At 37.8% G+C, this 21,039-nt stretch overlaps 2 protein-coding genes across 2 annotated transcripts in view; one reads left to right on the plus strand and one right to left on the minus strand.

The window, feature by feature from the left end:
- Positions 1-5,217: 5,217 nt before the first annotated feature.
- bri3 (brain protein I3) lies at positions 5,218-15,190 on the plus strand. Its single transcript, XM_034711779.1, has 3 exons — positions 5,218-5,816; positions 9,353-9,461; positions 13,771-15,190. The coding sequence occupies exons 1-3, from the start codon at positions 5,669-5,671 to the stop codon at positions 13,901-13,903; spliced, it is 390 nt and encodes a 129-aa protein (XP_034567670.1). The 5' UTR covers positions 5,218-5,668; the 3' UTR covers positions 13,904-15,190.
- Positions 15,191-17,312: 2,122 nt separating this feature from the next.
- The window catches only part of baiap2l1b (BAR/IMD domain containing adaptor protein 2 like 1b), a 48,600-nt gene continuing 44,873 nt past the window's right edge, over positions 17,313-21,039 (minus strand). Inside the window, exons 13-14 of the mRNA XM_034712283.1 lie at positions 18,389-18,435; positions 17,313-18,301 (exon numbers count right to left, since the gene is read on the minus strand). Coding sequence (XP_034568174.1) covers positions 18,229-18,301; positions 18,389-18,435 — 120 coding nt within the window. The 3' untranslated portion in view covers positions 17,313-18,228. The remainder of the gene's footprint in view (positions 18,302-18,388; positions 18,436-21,039) is intronic.

The raw sequence follows: 21,039 nt of genomic DNA on the forward strand, positions 1-21,039 counted from the left end.
TTATTTAAGCGAAAGGTTGACGTTACTACTTTGTAACACTATATTCAATTCAGAAAACAGTGTGTGCTTCACAGGTAATGTGTTGAGCAAAGCTGACTAACAGTGAATGACAAGAAAACTGCAGAGTGGTGCAGAGACCTTAATTTATTGCTGGTTTTATTTTTTAGCAGGTGTTAGTTTATCGCATGGGCGTCACAGTGGGGGGAAATTGGAACTGACGTTCCTAGGCCCATGAGCAGACAGGACCATTAGTAGGCTTGGAAAAACAGGTAGTATTTGCTTTTTTTCTTTTGAAGTCACCAGAGTCTAGAGTTGCCAACTTTCTCACTACTAAATAAGGGACAGGTGCACGGTGCCATGGTGATGTGAGTGAGCATGATGTGTGAATTCAGCGTATACTCTGATTCTGATTCAACTGGAAATGCAGAAAGTGTGTATATTCCCTTTAATCCTTGCTGTATCATTATGTAACCTCATATGAATATACCTCAAAGAAACCACTATTTGGCTCTTAACATCAAAAAACAGGCAAAAGAAAAATTAAATGCAAAAGAGGAGTATGACTCGCCAAATTTACTTTTTCCATGGATATTTTTTGCTGCTCTTGACTGACTCAAGCTGTCTTTTGTCCTTTTGCAGCCAGAGAGAAGTCCTTACATGACAAGGCACAGTTTACAGATATTTGAAGTTCATTTTTGATCAGCTGTGCTGCATCTGTTTCTGGAGTCTGACCATTTAATGGCAATCAGAGAGAAAATCTTCTCCACACTTTTTTGTAGAACTTGGCTTATTTGTGCTGTATACAACTGATGCGCGAGGGGGGCTGTGATTGGATGACAGGCGGTGTGATTAGCACATGATCTGCCACTGCTGTTTCAACTGATCTAGGATGTGTAGAGTGCAGTCTGCTGTATTTACAAGAGTTAATAGTCAATATACGGGACAATTGAATTCCTGTATGAAACAAACCAATTTAGCCCAATATACTGGATGTCCCGGCTAATGAGGGACAGTTGGCAACCCTACCTGAGTCCCTCTCACTCCTACTGAATGGTTTGGTCCATTTTAAGGTAGGATCCAAAATAGCCAAGTGACAGAAGAAAGCAACATCAGTACAGCTCTAGCTGACCCAAATACACTTTTTAATGTCATTTAATATGGAAAACACAAGGGAATCATTTCAAAGTTAAGGTCATGGCGATGACAAGTATCAGAATCAGAATCAGAATCAGAATCAGCTTCATTGGCCAGGTATGCTTGAACACACAAGGAATTTGACATTGGAAAACTGTGCTCTCTATGTACAAGGCATAAGAATAAGACAAACAGATAAAATAATAATAATAATAATAATAATAATAATAATAATAATAATAATAATAATAATAATAACAACATCAGCTATAAATGCAAAAGAACAACAAATAGGCATGTACAGGCTAAAATAATATGATAAAAGTGCAGTAGTGAGTTGCAGAGGTAGTTTTTTAGTTTCTCCTGAAGTCCACTGTCATCTCTACCGTCTTGAGCGGGTTCAGCTCCAGATGGTTCTGACTACACCAGAGAGCTAGCTGTTCCACCTCCTGTCTGTAAGCAGACTTGTTTCCGTCCTGGATGAGACCGATGACGGCAGTGGTGTTGTCTGCGAACTTCAGGAGTTTCACCGGGGGGTCCCCTGAGGTGCAGTTATTGTTGTAGAGGAAGAAGAGCAGTGGGGAGAGAACACATCCCTGTGGCGCGCCAGTGCTGATGGTCCGGGTGCTGGATTTGATGCTCCCCAGCCTCACTTGCTGTCTCCTGTCAGTCAGGAAGTTGGTGATCCACTGACAGATGGAAGCCGGCACTGTGAGCTGGGTGAGTTTCTGGTGCAGGATGTCTGGGATGATGGTGTTGAACGCTGAGCTGAAGTCCACAAACAGGACCCTAGCGTAGGTCCTGGGGGAGTCCAGGTGATGCAGGATGTAGTTCAGACCCATGTTGACTGCATCCTGTTTGCCCGGTAGGCAAACTGCAGGGGGTCCAGCAGGGGGCCTGTGATGTCCTTCAGGTGGCTCAACACCAGTCTCTCGAAGGACTTCATGACCACAGACGTCAGGGCAACGGGCCTGTAGTATGACTGAATCAAACTAAAAATATCCTTGTTTTTTCAGTTGTTGAGGCTGCTTAACGAGACTCCCCTGGTTTTGGACAAAGTTAACTAACTATTTTAAGTGTCTGTTGGGTCATTTGGGTTTTCGGTATAGATGTGGTTATAGCAATTAACAGGCTATAGCAGGTCCTTGTGCTGTGATGATGGGGCCTATTGTGACTTCTTTTAATAGATATAATTGCATAAATAATACTTTTATACAGTTGTGAAAAAATTCAGGTTTTTTTATTTAGGAATTTTGCAACAATCCCTGATCAGTGTTGCAACAGCATGTGACTTGTCTTCATCTCTGTTAGGTTGGACTGACTACAGTGCTTTTAATAGCTTTGGTGCTGCCTTTCAATACCTCAGACAGCTCCAGCATCCTCAGAGTCTTAGGTCTAGAACCTGTGGACCAGGTCTAAACCGGGTGTGCCTGTTTGAGGCTACAATCACCAGGTTCTTACAAGACAGTCCAGCTGCAGACCTCCACTCTTAGCCAGAAGCTCCGCTCCATCGTAGGATGGAAGTGATGTAAATTAAATAAAGATAAAATATGCCTGCCAAATGTAAAACAACGTCTTTGACGTTTAGATATCGTGGCATAAGACAATCAGCTTTGGACTGTTGGAATCACTTTAATCATCATATAAAAAATAACTATAACTAAATAACCGTAAATTAGTTAGCGTGAAATTGACTTAAATGAACACATTTTACCTTCATGTGTTGCATATAATATTAAGTTAATCATATTGCTGTGAATTTTTCAAACCTTGAATTTAACCTACCTCTATCCCGGTTTTACGGTTAAAACAACAATGAATGTAAACACAGAGGTTGTGATAGGACTGTAGCGCAAATGAAACAATTGTGTCTCTCTCGAGGAAATGAAAATGGTCGAGATCATTACACCAAACAGAGGTGCCCACCAATTTATGTTGTGTTATTGATGACGTGAATTTTATACTTTGTTTTTTCATGGTAACACTATTGAGGAATCTGGTCAACCAAGGTAATCAAAACGCAGAAAAACCGAGAGGGGTCAGGCTGCAGACCTCCACTCTCAGCTGGCTTAATCCTGACGTCACTTCCTTCTGACGGTGGAGGGGATCTCAGAGTGGAGCCTGCAAGAGAGTTGGCTGAGAGTGGAGGTCTGCAGCTGGACCCCACTTGGTTTTTAAAGAAGCCATCACCTTAACTCAACTGGTATTAGTGCTAATGGATGTGTGGATTGTATGGAACAGAAACTATCTGGGTGTTGGTTAAATGTCAAAGCTTGGTTTCACACCTCTAGCCTACATGCAATGCAAGGTGAAGGATGTTTTCAGATAATGCACTATCAGAACAATCACATAGTCCTGAAACACAATTACCAACAACAAAATAAGTAAAACTGTACTTAATAATGATCATATTATACATTTTTGCATAAAATGATTGTAATCTACAGAGATGGATACATAATGTTTATGTGAAGCATACACATGTGGTAATGATGGATGATATTTACAGTATACATATAAGCACCATGTGCATTTTTAACTGTTGATATATTTAGGGATACCATTTTAAATTTGTGGATTTTTTTTGTAAAAAATTACATATTGGTACCATTAAGTCTAAAACAGTTATTTTGTTTCATGTTAAGAAATGCTAATAACTAATACCTGACACATTAAAACAGTGGCTCCTAAACTTTTCAGCCTGTGACCCCCCAAATATAGGTGCCAAAGACTTGCGACCCCCACTGTCCCTCAAAGTGATTTAATGTGGCTCCATTTAGCTGGTCTGCAAAAAATTGGCCTACCTATATGAGCATGTGGCTGTGTTTCCTGTGCCGTTGTGAATTAACCTACTGCTACTGATGCTTTTGATAATTAGCTGTTCACTAACCCTAAACTTAGGAGTCAACTCATTAGACTTTCTACTTTCAAGGTTTTATTTCAAGTTTAGCTACTATGTTTGTCGATATTTTTTACTCTGATGGGTAAAATGTACTATTTTTAGATAACTTTTGTCATTCAACTTTTTTCATTGCATTTTTTCAGTATTTCTTTGTTTATCACAAGTTAACAAATTATATATAAGTAATACAAAACCAACAAAGGGAAGAGAAAATAAATAAATACAAAAAGATACAAAAATAATAATAATAATAAATAAATAATAATAATAAGTAGTACAAACAAAAAGGAAGATAAACATAAGAAAACAAGGTAAATAAACAAAAATAAATAAATAATAATAATAATAATAATAATAATAATAATAATACATATTTTTAGATAACTTAAAAAAAACATTCTGGAAGACATCTCACAACCCCCCATTTGTGTCTCGCGACCCCCCAGGGGGTCCAGACCCACACTTTGGGACCCCCTACATTAAAACGCGCTGATTAATAGCTTTATACGTTAAAAATTCTGTGTATATTAATCAAAAATAGTATATGTCAAATAAAAATCAAAGTTAGAACTTCATAAGTGCATAATATTTTGAATGACGTACATTTTAAATTTGTATGACAGTAAATATTGTGTAGATTTCTGAAGTTACTTTTCACCATTGCTCTTAAGCCTTAGGACCTGACAGCCAAATATAGTTTTTTATGTAACCTCTTAATTCACCATGGCCTCTGTGATTTAAAAGAGCTGCTGACGCCTCAAAAAATGTCTTATAAATCTAAAATGTGCAGACAACACATGAGGGTTATTCACTGTCACACATTATCACCAATCCCAAACCTGCAGCCTCATCCTCTGATTATATCTGAGGCTTTGTATCTAATATTATGCAACACCAAGGGGAACCCACTCATAATCAGGACAAATATTATGTAAGTGAGAGACAACAAGTTTGCCTCCTCATAATGGGGTCTGTTCAAATTCTGGGGCTGCTATCAAATCATATTATGTAAGGTATATGATAACTGCATAATGCATTAAATCAGTCTGCACTGGGGGGTAATCATGTGCTTTAAGCAAAGAAGCTGTTGGCTGTGTCTCTGCAGTGTGCTGCATGACGCACTCCAGCCTTTTGTTTTCATGGACTGTCGCTTTAAGAAGCCTTTCGCTGCGCAGAGGCGCTACAGCAGCGCATCACATGATTCTTCTCTTGTGACAATCCAGACAGAAAGGAAAAGGCTTTCTGACTTCCAGCTGAGTTAGAAGGCGCTGCGATGACAGATCACTACTGTTTTTGTGCCAAAGGACCAACTTCAAGAAGGAACATGGAGTTAAGTTAACAATTACCAGATTGATCCGGGCCATTCCTGTTTTTTAAGTGGACGTTTTGTGAAATATTGAGGTGTTGCGCCGACGGGGACAAAGTTGGCGCATGGAGAGGGACGAAGTTTCATTTTTGCGCAGCATCTTTTCTTTGTTTTCTTTGTTTTGGTCGCCTCTGCATCTCAACCACGGCTTTTTGGCTGACAGTAGACACACAGCCGGAGTTCAGCTTTGAGTCTGTCTGTTGCAGAGTTAATTAAGTTGAGGACAGAACGAGACAACTTGAGGACGCAGTGTTACGTCGGTTGAGATGGTGGACAGCAAACCTCTTCTTCAGGACAGACCTCCCGCCTACAACGCCGTCCCCGGGGCTTATGAATATGGCCCGCCGCAACAAAACTACGGGGCTATCCCCAGTACTCCGGCCCCGCCACCGTATCCATACCCCGATGGACAAGGCAAGTAGCCCAGTTTCTGCTGCACTCATGCACACAGTACATGGTCCCCACGTTTACCTCCAAGTAAAGAGGACTCACTGTACCCACTTCCGCCTTCGTTTCAGAGAACGATTAAAGGACGCTCTGTAATGTTTGGAACAATTGACTCATTTCGGTGCTAACTTGAACCACTTACTCTGTGACTGCATTACACATATTCTACAAATGATACATTAGTTTCATTTCTCGGATGTCCTAGTGTAGCGCATGCGCGGTAAGGGCAACAGCAATGTAAGTTACAGATATTGAGCAGATTTTGCATACATTAGAGCAAGGGTGTCAAACTCTTTTCACTTCAGGGGCCACATACAGTCCAAATTGATCTGAAGTTGGCCGGACAAGCGAAATCATAACATAATAACGTATAATGATGACAACTCTAAATTTTTTCCTTTGATTTAGGGCAAAAAAGTACAAGTACATTCTGAAAATGTTCACATTTAATGACCTATCTTTATACAAAAACAGAGGTTGTATTTTTTGCCATGATGAGTGTCATAGTGGGGCCGAATATTTACTCTTTAAGCCCTGAAACCTGCTGCAAACACATCAAACACACAGGTTACCCATTCACCTGACACAGTGTGTAATGTTTACATCCAAAGAACAGATATATTATGATGAGGAAGAAGGTAAAGTTGACTATTCTGGACCCCTCAGCTCCAGCAGGAACAGTTTGCTTGCTGGACAGTGTTGTATAGGAGTGTAGGGATAGTGTTAGTAGTTAGTGGATCATCTTATAGTGCTCTAAAAAGTCTTTATGAATCTCAACCGGATTATGCAAACAGCAAGTAATCTATTTTCTCACTTTGAGAAAAAAAGTCCTGTAAAAAAGTGGCGTTCAGGTGCACTCAGTCAGCACTATGATTTTTTTGTGAATCCCAGGTGACAAATTTGAAATAGTAGTTGCTGTTAATTTCTTCTCTGTAATTTTTTCACTTTACAAAGTTGTTCCGCGGGCCGGTTTTGGCCCACAGGCTGCAATTTTGACACCCCTGCATTAGAGAGTATGCTCATTGTTAGGTTTTCAGTGCTTTGAAAAAATCCAAAGTCTACAGTCATAAAGCTGACCGTGTCATCAGCACATGACTTGTCAAGTGTTTTTATTGAAGGCTGCATACTGTGAAATGTGTTGAGATGAGATCTACCACACGAGAAAAATATGCAATTACTTTGTTCAGTGTTGATAAAAATCAGTGCTATAGTTAACAAAAAATAAAGTGTGCATATTAGCTCAAACACGTGGTTTTCATGTGTATTTTTATGGTGGTCCTGAACTTGAAGTTCAGCCACACAAACATTTAATGCAACACAAAAACATTTCACAAAACGCAAAAAATATTTCATATAATGTCTTCTATTTAGTTTTCTGTTTCATTAAATATTTTGTCATTTAGTGAAATGCTTCACCCTGTCTTGATTATTATTTTCTTTTTGAAAATGTTCCTGCATTTTGTGATTTTTTTTTTTCCATTTCATAAAGCGCTGACCTTTAGGACCACTGTACAGTTTGCTGTTGTTCATGATTTACACAATACCTCTGCTTGCAACATGTTCCTCCTGAATCCTAAATAACACCTCAAATGTTGTTTTTTTCTCACCATTACAGTGTCACCAAGTTGTGTTATATAAAATAGTTTTTCTTTATGCTTATTTTTCTATAATGATGAAATTGCAATTTAATTTAATTTATTCGCCCTCATGTAGAGAAAAAAATGTGCTGCAGAGAGAACAGACAGCAAGGAAGTTAAGCTTTCCTTACATGAAGTCTCATTTCCTGTGATTGAAGTTATTTCCTTTTTGCACAACAACATGATTTTGTCTCCACTGCAGATTTAAGTTCTTGCTGCTGAAAAGGATACTCATTCAAAAATGTTCTATTCCTGAGTGTCGTTAGTTTCCTACATGGAGGCGTCCTTATCATGCAAAGCGTTTCAGTCAACATTTCTGAGAATTCAAGAGTGGTTATCAAAGTTTACTGTTTACACAGGCAGTAAAGAAATCGATAGGCTAAGACATGAAAGTGTGAGCGAAATGAGAGAGTGAATCCCAGACCTTCTACAAAAACAAGCACAACAGTGACACAACTCACACAACCTGTTCTTTGAGCTTCTTCTGCAAGCTTTTATTTATAGCAGCTTGATTATAATTCATTGAAACTATGCTTGAAGATGACTTTTAATTGCGCTTTCTTTTGTATATCAAGCTGTCATGGCTTCCTGACAGCTGAACACACAAAGTCTATTCTCACAGGTATCGTCACGTTCTGTAACATGACATTTGCTTGTATAAACATGGTTTCAGTGGAATAGATCAATTTCATTTGACTTCATAGTGGACTGACGCTCTCTTTAACTTGGCTTTGGACCTTGATCTCTGTAACTCTGACTGTGGTACTGTTTTTGTCACCACAGTAGATCAACAGCCTCTGCATGTGAATGTGTGTCACCGCTGTGTGTGCAGGGTCTTATTCATACTGATAACTTCTGAATAAATCTAACATAGAGTTGATTTCTAGAGTAGATTAGACTTTATTGTGCAAATAGCGGCAATGTGAAATACATCATAATGTTTAAAAATCTGATTAACAGCTATTACAGAGTGTAATAAACGCACTGCGCTGCTGTAATCAGTGCAGGTTAAGTTAAATATCAGCTACAACATGTGGTTTTCTTGTGTATTTTTATGGTGGTCCTAAAGGTCAACTGCACAAACATTTAAAGCAACACAAAAACATTTCACAAAACGCTTATATTATTTTTTATTATTATTATTATTTTTTTCTGCTTTATTTTCTGCTTTTCATATTTTAAACAGACATGACATACAAACAACCATAGTACAATATAAAAACAAAAAACAATACAAATACACTTATCAACCCCCCCACCCCCCTCCCTGAGGCTCAAAAAGAACGAAAAAGAAAATAAAATAAACAAATAAATTAAAAATAGCAACAACAAACAAATAAACAAACAAAACAAAAAAAAAAAAAAACAACAACAGCAAAAAAGTCAATAAACTAGACAGGGGCTTCCTACTACTATTCTTTGTCTACTTTAAATTTTTTATTTATGTTTCCTTTCATTTCTGGACAGCTTGAGAGAGACAGGAAATGTGGGGAGTAGAGAGTGGGGGAAAGATATGAAGCAAATGGTAGAAGTAGGTAGTCAAACCTGCAACAAGGGCTATAGCCTCTGTACATGGGGCGCACACTTAGACCACTAGGCCAACGGTGCTCCGAACCAAAGAACATGAAGGAAACACAAAAACACAAACATACTTTTGCGTTTTTGAAAAAATCTTTTGCTTTACTTTAAATCTTCTGTCTTGTGAAATGTGTTTGTGTTTCATGAAATATTTTGGCATTTTGTTTCTGCCTTTCTTGATTTTTTTTCCTTTGTTAAGCTAAGAATCTAAGGTAATGTTGTAAAGGTTTACACATTAATAATAGTCTGTTTAAGAAATAATAAACATCTTTCTCTTTCCCCTCACAGGATACCCTTCAGCCCAGATGGCCCCTGCTGTATCCCAGCAGCCCTACCCGGGGACTTACACCATCATCCAGCCGTCAGTAGTAGTGGTGGGAGGCTGCCCTGCCTGCAGGTGAGGACACACACACCTAAAGATATGAATATTACAGTAGCTAATGGAGAGCTCAGTGATGTCTAAGTGTCCTGGGTTCAGACAGTAAAGCTCTGATAAACCTCTAATGCACATCAGGCCACTCACTGACCACAGTGTCTCCCTCACAGCATGTGAATGGTTATATGTGAGAGTCTCATGCTCACTGTGACTAAAGCACACTCTCTTCTATGGCTATAATTATCAGCTTCCGCCTACGCGTCTTTTCTTACATTATGCACTTTTACCGTCCGTGTATGTAAAGTCAGTGTTCCTGTATTTGATGTTGTCAGTCTGCACAGAAAAGCAGACATGACTTTCAGTTTTTTTTGTAAAAAGTTGGGTTGAGTCCACATCCTCTCTGTCAGATGATTTCAGCCTCAACCTTGTGACTGCGGCCAAAGGTGACGACAGGACACCACTCACAATAACACTGCATGGAAGTGAGACACATGACTTAACTGGTTAAAATGACTACTGACATAGATTCTACATCTGCTTCATGTATTTAAAGGACCAGTGTGTGTGGCTATGGTAGATGTTTGGGCAGTAATACAATTTATTTGATTTACAATTGTACAATCATCTGATAATAAAAGTTCATGAGACTTTGCCCCTTTATAATGAGCTATTTTTATCCACAGAGGAAGTTGATTATCTGATCTTAAATAGGTCATTTTGCACCGCCATATTTCTACGGTAGCCCAAAATAGACAAACTAAACATGTGCCTTTTGTGTTTTTGCAAGTTTTGCATAAAGTTTCTCACGTGGAGAAGGTAAGGGAGGTGGTAATCAGTCGCAACCTGCAATTTCACCATTTAATGCCACTAAACCTACACACTGATCCCTCACTAAACCTGCTGGAGTAGCTTTGAATTTCTCAGCACTGCAGAAGGATTGTTAGGCGGTGAATAAAAACCCTGCAAAAGTAGCTTTGTTGGTTTTACTTAACAGAACATTTACTTATTACTTATGCTCTCTTTTTATAACTTTATGACCAACAGTCTCTGACACTTAACCTAAGAGTCAAATAAAAATGATGCTTTAATTTGAGTTATTTGTTTGTGCCACCACCAACAGATACATATTTTCCTAATAGAGTCTTATTGATCACATATTTGATGTTTTTGCTCATGCAACTAGTCTGTAGTGATTACATGCAGCTCTCATTTGCATTGAAGAAGAATATCTTAATCCTCTGTGTGGCCTGTGAATCTATCAGGATGGTATTTTGTCCAAGCCAACAAAGTTAACGTTTGTCACGGCTGTTAGAGCAGCTGAGAGCTCCACACTTCTTCCTGATGTCCTTTACACCACTGGCAAAAGTACAGTTACATAGACAATCATTGTAAAAGTAGAAAATGATTCACTTCTTAGGATGCCACAGCAGTAATGGAGGTTTGGTAACTTCCTGAAATTTGCAGCATTCGTATTTACAGTAACAAAAAAAGAGAAGAGAGGCAATCTTACATGAGGTTAAGTAGCGTGACTTACCACCTGGTGCAGACAGCAGTCATTCAAAATGACTCTGCGATAACAAAGGGGGAAAGAAAGAACCAGTTTGTCATGTACATGTAGATTATGTTAAACTTTAAGTATAAATGCCAAAGAAAAAAAAAGATCAAACATATGGCTGATATTAAAGAAGAATATTACATTCTTTTAATTTAACAACGTAATATTCAGGTACATTTTAAACATCTAATCGTATATCTGTTTATTATAAATATTATTTTATATATATATATTTTGGGGCTTTTACACCTGTATTCATAGAGGAGAGGACAGTGGATAGAGCAGAGAACCGAGAGCAGAGAGAGTAGAGGGAATGACATGCGGGAGAGAGGCCATAGGCTGGAATCGAGCCCAGCAGCTCGCTATATGGGTGCGCGACTTAACCATTAGGCTAAATCCATACCCTAATTATAAATATTCTAACACTACAATTTCTCAAGAAATAAAATATCTGTCAATTTTCCAAGGACTCACTCAAATCAAATCCCATGTGTCCTAGGGACTCAATATATTAAAAAGCTATCAACATCACTATAATGTAAAAATCAAGAGAAAAGACACAGCGTGCATTGGTGGTGGTTTGCTAATGGAACTTAATTTGGTCCATTATAGCTGTACATTTATTATAGCTGTACGTTGCACATTGCAAACTTGTAGAAATGTTGAAAGCTGCTGGGACGGTTTAAGTCCAGATTTACGTCATGGGTATGTTTCGCCAGTAAATTAGAGCTACAGTTCCTGGCACAAGTGTACAAACAAGTTGTGCTAATCCAAATAACTATGACACGGCGTATTGTGGAGGTGTGGTGCCATTGTAGGCCAAACACTGATTGATCACGCCTGATTGCTTACAATTCTGTGCAACCAAGTCCTCTTTAAGAGGCTGAAATTATGTAAATAAGGTTTAACCTCGTTCATCAACGCAGCAGAATCTAATATCATCAGTGTTTATTAAGATTATTCCCATTTATTCCAAATTCTACCTTCTAATTATTCTCAATCCCCAGCTATGTGACACATTTTAATAGCATTAACAGTGAGCTCTGCGTAAATTCTGCTCTGCGTGCTGCAGTCATGAGACCATGGTTAGCAGTTTGTTTACCATTTGGACTAAAGCTGACCTGAGACACAGATTCCAGGACATTTTGCTTCTCACTCTGGAAATAACTGGATAGTTTTTTTGAAAATCAGAAAATAAAAAACAGTCCATACATTTTTTAATTGAACTCATTAAAGTTTGAGAATGAGGTCAGTCTCAGACTAGGCAGTGCTCACTTGATGGCTTATCTCTGTGAAATATCAGGACATGGGTCCGATTGGAGATGATAAAAAGAGACCACAGATACATATTCAGTAAACAGTTGTTAGAATGATCTATTGTAATCTCATGTGAAGCTATTCAGACCTCAGGACTTTTGAAAGTCATTCAAGCAGAAGTGACCTGCAGGAAGAAGTACAAGGAAGTTTCATTGTTTTGTGTTTGATTGGAGCACAGTTTCAAATAAGGCAGTAAAAATCCGTAAAATTGTTTCAAGACTCAAGTTTATAGTTCCAGGTCTGTGCCGAAGTTAACAGTAAATCATTAACAGTTCCATTGTTTATCAGTTAAATGAATAGCTCTAAACAGTTTACATGAAACCATCTATGATGAGCTATTTGTTAACTCCAGTTAACCAAAAGAAAGTCAACAGGGCCCTGGACACACAAAGTAAAGGTCCACCCCTCGTACATGGAATGAATGGCACTCATTATAGCAATTTTGCTTCCCTTTAAAGTCAATAATTACCCCTTCGTACTCGTTAGTGTGTCTGTTTCTGTTTTCTTGGGACTTAGTTGTAGTTTTTGTTCCTGTCGTTTTACTGGTCACCTTCCTTTGGTTTTGTTTTGGGCAATTTTGCATCCCTTTGGGTCATTTTCTATCCCAATACTGTTGTTTTGATCATTTTTCGTCTATTTCTCTTGAAGGTTTTCTCTCTGCGCTTATTGCATTCCTTTGTTGTAGTTGTTTTGTAAGTTTTAGAATTGGTTTGTCTGTCTGATTTTTGATTCTTCATGGAAATCTTCGTCCCTCCTTCTGTTTTTGTTTCCAGCTCTTCATAACCATTTGGCATCCCTTTGTCTTGGTCCTGCATGGTCCATCTCTATATTGTTTTTCATTGCTTTGTAGTTGTTTTGAACTCTTTATTTTTGTCATTTGTACCATACTATGGGAGCCGCATTGCATTTCTTTGAAGTCATTTTGCAACCCCCTTTAGCGGTTTTGCATGTCTTTGTTGTTTTTCCATCTTTGTTGTCCTAATTTTCTCTGTCCTTTTGGTTTTTATATTTTACATCGTGGTCATTTTGCAACTCTGTAGTTGTTTTCAACTCTTGCACCCATTTGGAATCCCTATATTTTAGTTTAGCTAGTCAATGTTGTTGATTTGTACTTTTTTGTAGTTGTTTTAAGTCAGTGATATAATTTTGCATCCCATCCTCATTTTTGTTTGTTGATAGATCTTTTTGTTTATATGTGTCATTTGACTCTTTAAAAATAAGCTTTTACAATTACTACAGAGGTTCAGGTCTAGTTGCCTTAACTCTAAACCCACAGCGTTATTGCATCTCATAATTCTGTTGTTGTTTTGCAAATCTGGCATTTGGCATCCCTTTTTTGGTATAGTTTTTTTTGGTCAGTGTGATTCAGAGTGATGCTTTATGTGTATTATACCTTTTTTTGTTGATTTTGGTTTCTTAGTAGTATTTCTGATATTTATTGTTATATGTGTGTTTCAGAGTCGGCGTCTTGGAGGATGACTTCACATGCCTGGGGATCCTGTGTGCCATCTTCTTCTTCCCCCTGGGCCTCCTCTTCTGCTTCGCACTGCGCCAGAGAAGGTGTCCCAACTGTGGTGCCACCTTCGGATAGAGGGACCAAACCGCAGCTCATGCACCTGCTTGTGCTCCCACGCATACAAACACACACATAATCCAGCATTTTTGTGTCTTTTACTTTGTTATGTTTTCTTAATATTGCACATCGCTGTTGCCATTATATTATGTACTGCGAAATGATCAAGATATTACCTTGGAATATGACGTGAGTTTTCATTAGAGAAACATGTAGAAATCTATTTTCATCTGCTAGTTGAGAGAATATATTCTAGCATATGTTAGGTGTCCATTTGTTGTCAGTGCCTTCACTTCATGCTGAGTGATCATCCGAGATTCCATCAGTCATGACACTTTCAGTAGATGTGGCTCAGTTTCTTCAGGAACTGAGCAGATTCCTTCATGTTTTGTCAAGCCAGAAATATTCAAGGCTGATGTTCGTTTTGATGCCTCATTTTATTATTTTGTTTTTGTCTCTGCTGGCACGCTTTATACATATATTTTTCTAGTTAAATTGTGCTTTGTTGCATTGTACTCATCATCATCCATGTAGATTACTGATATATTAGCTTTCCTTTTTTTTTTCTTCAATGTTAACTTTACTTGGCTCTGTTTTTCATAGAGTAACAGATACAGCATGTCTCCAGAAAACAAAGAGACGTGTGAATATTTGATCTTTTGAAGAGAACTGTCCCGGCTGAAACAGTGGACTTGCCTCAGACAGAAAGCCTGCAACAGCTCGTCTGATTTTGTTGATGATAATTCTTGGGGCCATATTTGCACTGATCATTTGTTTGATGATAACTCTGCTGGGTTGTGCTTTCCCAGAGCCAACACAGACCTCAGGTACGTACAATCTGAAAAGCCCTCGACTTCACAACCTCAATCACTGTTCTACTCGGACTTCTACCTACTTTTAAGAGGACAATTATGTCAAAGCGCAGACTTCTCCTTTAAAAGGCGGAGCATCACTTCAAGGAAGCATGCTGAGAGTAAAAGCTGGAGAAATCTCTCCCTCGTGTATAATCTCTGGATTTTTACCTTCATACTTTGTGACAAGTCGCCCCGCCCCATTCCTCCCAACCAGACAATCAAATCATGAATGTCTATGTCGGTGTATCTGCAGTATCTCTGTGTCTATGTCTTCCATTCAGCAAGATGTTATATAACTGTCCATGGCAGAAGAAAAAGAGATATAACAGGGGGGAGGGATTTAAAAAAAGAAACTTCTTGCTTTAGAAAATACACTACGCACGCTCTTATGATTGAGGTTCTTACTTTTTATATATGAGTTACTGTAATTAAAAAAGAATGCTACTTATGATTCTGACTATGCTTTATTTTTTTTCCTTAAATGGATGAACATTACCCATACAAATACACTGAAATATTCTGTACTTTTTACACTTCAATGGGACTCTAAGCTTTGTTTGTTTCCTCTTTAGAGACAGGGTGTAAATGAAGCTCCTGGGGCATTAAAGCTGGAGACCCACTGGAGAAAATCTCCCCAAGGATAATGAACCCTTGTTTGAACTCCATATGTCTCCACCATAGAAACCAGAGTGTGAAGGAAGTGTGCTGGGACACTATTTTGACCACCTTTGTCGCTGCTTGGGGGTTGGTACCAGGGATGAACCCATAGTGAAAATCAGGATAACCAATTCCAATAACAATGTTTTTCAAAAAAGAAACAAAGTTACTGTCTGCTCAGGGAAGTAATGTGGTAAACTCCTGGTAGAAGCCAGGTGCTCTTGAAGAATAATGCCAAAAAATGGTCGGAAAACGGGGGAAGCCACGGGGGCTGTCTTTAGGCACAGCCGCTCGAGTCGAGGAAAGGGAGAGAAAGCCTTCAATTCATACAGGGCATAATGTATTAAAAGTTGTATACAGAAAAAGGAAACGCAGGAAACGTTTCGACCCTCACTGGGTCTTCATCAGGGCATTCTAAATGTTTTTCATTACCTCTTAGTAATTCTTTGTCTGCTGTTCAAATGAGCTATGCGATTGATGTATTTAAACTGCTGCTACTAGTTCCTCCTCTTGAAATGTCACTGGACCATGTCCAGTGGTGGACAAAGTACACAGCTTCATTACTTAAATCCAAGTATAAGTTGCTCTGTCAGATTATTACTTGAGTTAAATTACTGAAGAACTTCCTTTTAAAGATACTTAAGTATTCAAAGTACTTCTTAAAAAATCTCAAAACATTGTATTTTCAAAATACATAAGTGCAGTCAAGAATACATACAGGAGTATATTCTGTTGCATTATGTTTATTTAGAAACCATTACTTGAAATCTCTAAAACTATACCATGGAATAAAAACAGCAACTAAGTTACTCCAAGCACAGACAAGAACTATCCGCCATCATTACCACCTCTAAATGAACTGCCCGATCTGAGTGAAATTTGCTCTGTGTTTGCTCCACATTCAACTGTGGCAATGCACGATATGCAGGTATGGCTAAAACACTGAGACAAATAGAACTAACACAAACTTTTTAAAATTTGACTGTCTTAGGGATCAGATTTTAGAAAGGAGAAGGAAATTCATGAACTGACTTCAAAGCACAAGTAGTGAGTAACTAGAGCATTGATAGAAATGTAGAGGAGTAAAAAGTACAATAATTGTCTTCTGAATGTAGTGGAGTAAAAGTGATAAGTACCCCCCAAAAATAATACTCCAATAAAGTACAGATACTCAAAAAATTTACTTAAGTACAGTACTCAAGTAAATTTACTTTGTTACTGTTCACCACTGACCATGTCTTACAAAATGCATGTAGCTGGTCTTTCTCAGAGATGGTGTTATACTGCCTTCATTTTCTTGAGAACAAATCAGTTTACCCAACAGGTGACTTATTCTGTCCAGAATAAAAACCCTTGTCTCTGATCAGCAGTTAGGTATGCTAGCATTAAATTGATGCAACACAACAGATACACATTAGTTAATGACATCAGTGCATAGCACATTATTAGTGGATGGCCAATACTGATGTTTAACCAATACACCAGTGCATTCCTCGTTAGTTCTCTTCAAAATTTGTGGGCAGGGCTTGTGTAATAAAATATCTGACTGAGTGCAAGCAGGGTTTTAATTTTTTAAATCTAAGGCTTCCAGCTGTACATTTCTGTTTATTGTGCACTGATTCAAAATAGAGATAAATCATTTGTTAAAAAAGATGGCAGACAACAATTTAAAAGCCCTACTGAGTACTTATAAGGAAAAATCCATTAGGGACCCAAACCAGTGATGGATAATATTTGTGGTTTGTCTAGATCAAAAATGATGTGCAGAAACAGAAAATGGGATCTTAAAGGTACAAAAAATAGACATGAGTCTGGAGGAACTTTTTGGTTTCTTGGAAACTAGTTACTGGTACTTACTACCTTCTGGTGTAAATTTGGCTTTTGTGTACATTATGCATAACAATCAAAACAGCAGCTTGAAGAAATAAATCTTTATTTGTCATACAGCAAGTTCTAAGAGTTTAACGTTGGCCAAAGACCAAAACAAGTGTACACACTTCGGTCTTAAAATGCCATTTGTTATGATTAAAGCACAAATGATTGCACTGTCGATGCACAGGTGAGGCAATTGTTACAACTCGTGTCCACAATTTGAAGAATGCAACATGATTTCTTTTTTACAGTAGGTATGTCATTAAGGCAAAAGTCCTTCTCCATGATCGTCTAGCTCTACAAGACAGTTCAGTAAGATGGCGGAGGACAATATTTAAAGCATCTGATTTACAAATATATACACAGGAGGGACTTGAAGATAAAGATCACTTGAGTGTGCCTTTTTTATGCATCTCTTTAAAGTTTGCAGTTATCTCTCAGCAGCCAGCATCATGTTAATATCGACAGTGAGATTCAACTTTGTCAAAAGGACCTGAAGGTGAAATGCAGAGGTCCTCTACAGTACATTCTTTTACTGTCCTATGGCAACAGAAAAGATTTCTAACAGTCATTTTAACAACAAACAACAGTTTAAATACATCGCAGTATTTTCTTTGACCGTTTTTATTCATCCGTTTCTTAAGTGCAGGTAAGAAAGTGGTCTTTTAATAACACCACCACAAACAGAGGGACAAAAATAGACTTGGAAAATATATATATATATATATATCTTAAATATATGAGCCTCTGTTCTGTCAATGAAACAGTCCCAAAATACTTCCAGATGACTGCAGCAGTAAAGGGGATCCCACATTCAAATGGCATATTTATTTCAGTTTTTTGTCCATCTGGACCAGGAGAGGCTTCTGGACAGAGATATCTGAGCAGAGCTGCACATCCAGGGAAGATGAAGAGGGTTTTTTCTTTTAGGGATGGAGGATGAGTGGAAATGTGGGTTGATCAGATGACCGGTGCAGAGCGGTCGTTGGTGACAGTTGGGCGTAGTCTGACTGTGGCGAATGGGTTCCCTCCGCTGTGAAAATGCAGCAGAAAGACATGATTAGTGCAGTGAAAGTCAGACAAAGGCAGATCATTATTTTTCTGTTGTTATGTAACTCACGCGAGATAAGCAGGCCCGGGTCTGGAGACGCCGTTAGACTGAGCCGCCTGTGGAGAAAACACAGATTTATGTGTTAATACTTCAAGCATCACCAATTTCTGCTGGGTGAAGAGAATTTACAAACATCAATGCAGCTCAAAAACTCAAATCTAAAGAAGAGCATCACACCACTGATTTTTTTTTTCAGAGGTCGGCCAGTAAATTACATTTTTGGAGGTCTGACATTTTCTTTACTTCTGATCAAAGATTAAAAATTTTGACCTTTTTTCTCAAAGTTTTGAAAAAAACATCAGAATTCTGACTCTTAAGTAAGAAAGGAAAAAAATGTCAGACCTAAATTAAAAAAGACTATCTTTTCTGGACCAACCTCCAAATATTTTTTCAGTAGCCCTAATCCACTGCCATACAAATAATACCCAGTGTCTTTGTTGAATTTCTATTCACACAGCAAAAACTCAAAAATGAGCAGCTGTTTTTGTCTTATTTCTAGTTAAAATGTTTCTTATTAGACAATATAAACCAAATTCCCCTGGCAAGTCAAGAGGAATGTCTTACAAGCAAAATAAAATGACTTCCATTGCTTGCAATTAGTAAAAAAAAATGCTGGCTGGGGAAGAAAAAATGATTGTTAATTTATTGAAATAACAATAATATCTAAATTGCGAAAACTTAACTTATTAAAAGCTATTCAGCTCCTGATTGTGGTTCTAAAATCTTGAAATAAGATGTTTGTCTGGTGAATGTGGATTATAGCAAGTTAAATATGCCGTTTTTTCTAGAAACAAGACAAAAACACTGGCTTATTTTCAGTTGTTCAGTTTCTCATTACACTCAAAAAAGCCACATTAACCTTGCAAGTTCAAATATTACATCTTATATGAAGATATTACGAGCAACAAAAGTTGCCTAAATTACTTGTAATATATAAACCTGGTTGCTAGCGCATCACTTGAGTTTGAGATGGGATAAGATGTTATTTCCTCTGTCCTTGTAAAATGAGATGTTATATCATTTATTTACTTTTCAGATTTTTGTTGGGTTTCTTGCTAACTTATCAAATTTGTTTGAAATATGACGTAATATCAGACCTGATCTTTCTATCTCACATTCAGACACTTTAAATAGTGAACAAGAAACTTCATAGAAAATGCACTTGCAGATATTTTTACTCATCACAAACAATTCAGGACATTTTTTTTAACTCATTGTATCTTGAAGTAAGATATCATGTCTGGACTGTCAGGTGAATGTGGCTTATTTGAAGTGCAATTACATCTTCTGACTAGACATTAGATGAATTCACTTTGTAAGATTGAAGATTTTTCCAGTACATGAGCGTGTCTCGAGCTACTGAAGGCTTGGACTCACAAGGAAAGACAACATGCTGTGTCATATCACGAGACAGTCACTGTGGAATCTCGACCTTCTAGAAATTCAAGTCTGTTCCGCAATCAGCCGCATGAGGATTTCTTATGAAGAGCTACCGTCAGGGTCAAAACACAGAGTTCATGCTGGTGACTGTGTTCACAGGAAAACAATATTTATTTTGAAATGTTGTAAGATATTCTATTGTTCTATGTTGTTCAGTTGGACACGCCCTGGTATCAACCTGGTATCATCTTTATCCTTCTTAAGTTGTCCTTTTGGGTCAGGTTTAGGGTTAGTGAAGACTGATCGAGACCGACAACAAAAATACAAATGTGACCTGCAGTTAGGGAACGGAAAAACAACCTACAACCTGTGAAGAGACACACAATCAGATCAACAGAGTGTGAAGATTGTGTTCTTTTCCACAGCAACCTCAAAACAAAAGTCCATCTGTCACCAGCGTACTGTTAAAACATCAGTCTTCAGACTCGCTCTGCTTACTCTAAAGGGCCCTTTAGTTACCCTCTACTATTTTTCCTCCCAAAATAGTCGTTTCTTTTGGCTTAGTGCTTTTCAAATGTACAGAGTCTGAGTACACACAGTTTTATTTTCCAAAGTCTCAAGTTGCATTTCTTTAGTTTCACTTTGCTTCATTCTCTCCCTATGAACTCTAAACTGAAGTTGAATTATTGTTCCTTCTTTATTTGTGGCTCAAAATGTAAAAACCCTTGAATAATTGAACTGACAAATGTGTGAGAATTAAAGCAACAAATTAGAAACTGCTGAAATCTCAATTTATTCCTAGAAAAATTTAACTAGAGTAAGGAGTGTGACACCATCAATGGTGTATTGGACACAGCTGCTGTACTGACACTAAAGTATTTAAGTCGGTATGAGTACCACCAAAAATGTTACCACTAATGAACATGTATAAACATACCTGGCAGGTAGAGCATTAAAGTAAGGTTTTTAAGTTTGGATGAGGTTTTTTATGTGCCTCATGATCGCTGATCGTCTTCTGTCTTACATTCATTCATGCACGAATGTTACTAAGCTATACACAGGTTTGTTTATAAATCAGTCATCAAACTAAAAAAAAAAGCCATTAGAATAATAAATAAATCTCATTATCAGGAATGTACTAATCTATTATTCGTCAGATCTTGCTCTTTAAAATTTGTAGACATTGTCTTTCAAAACATTAGAAATCCTTTTTCGTTCTAGAAATAATAGTCTTCCTGTTTGTATTCAACGTTTGTTTAAATTAAGAAAAGGACGTTATA

Source organism: Notolabrus celidotus, chromosome 20 (assembly GCF_009762535.1).
Source record: "Notolabrus celidotus isolate fNotCel1 chromosome 20, fNotCel1.pri, whole genome shotgun sequence".
Taxonomy (NCBI): Eukaryota; Metazoa; Chordata; class Actinopteri; order Labriformes; family Labridae; genus Notolabrus; species Notolabrus celidotus.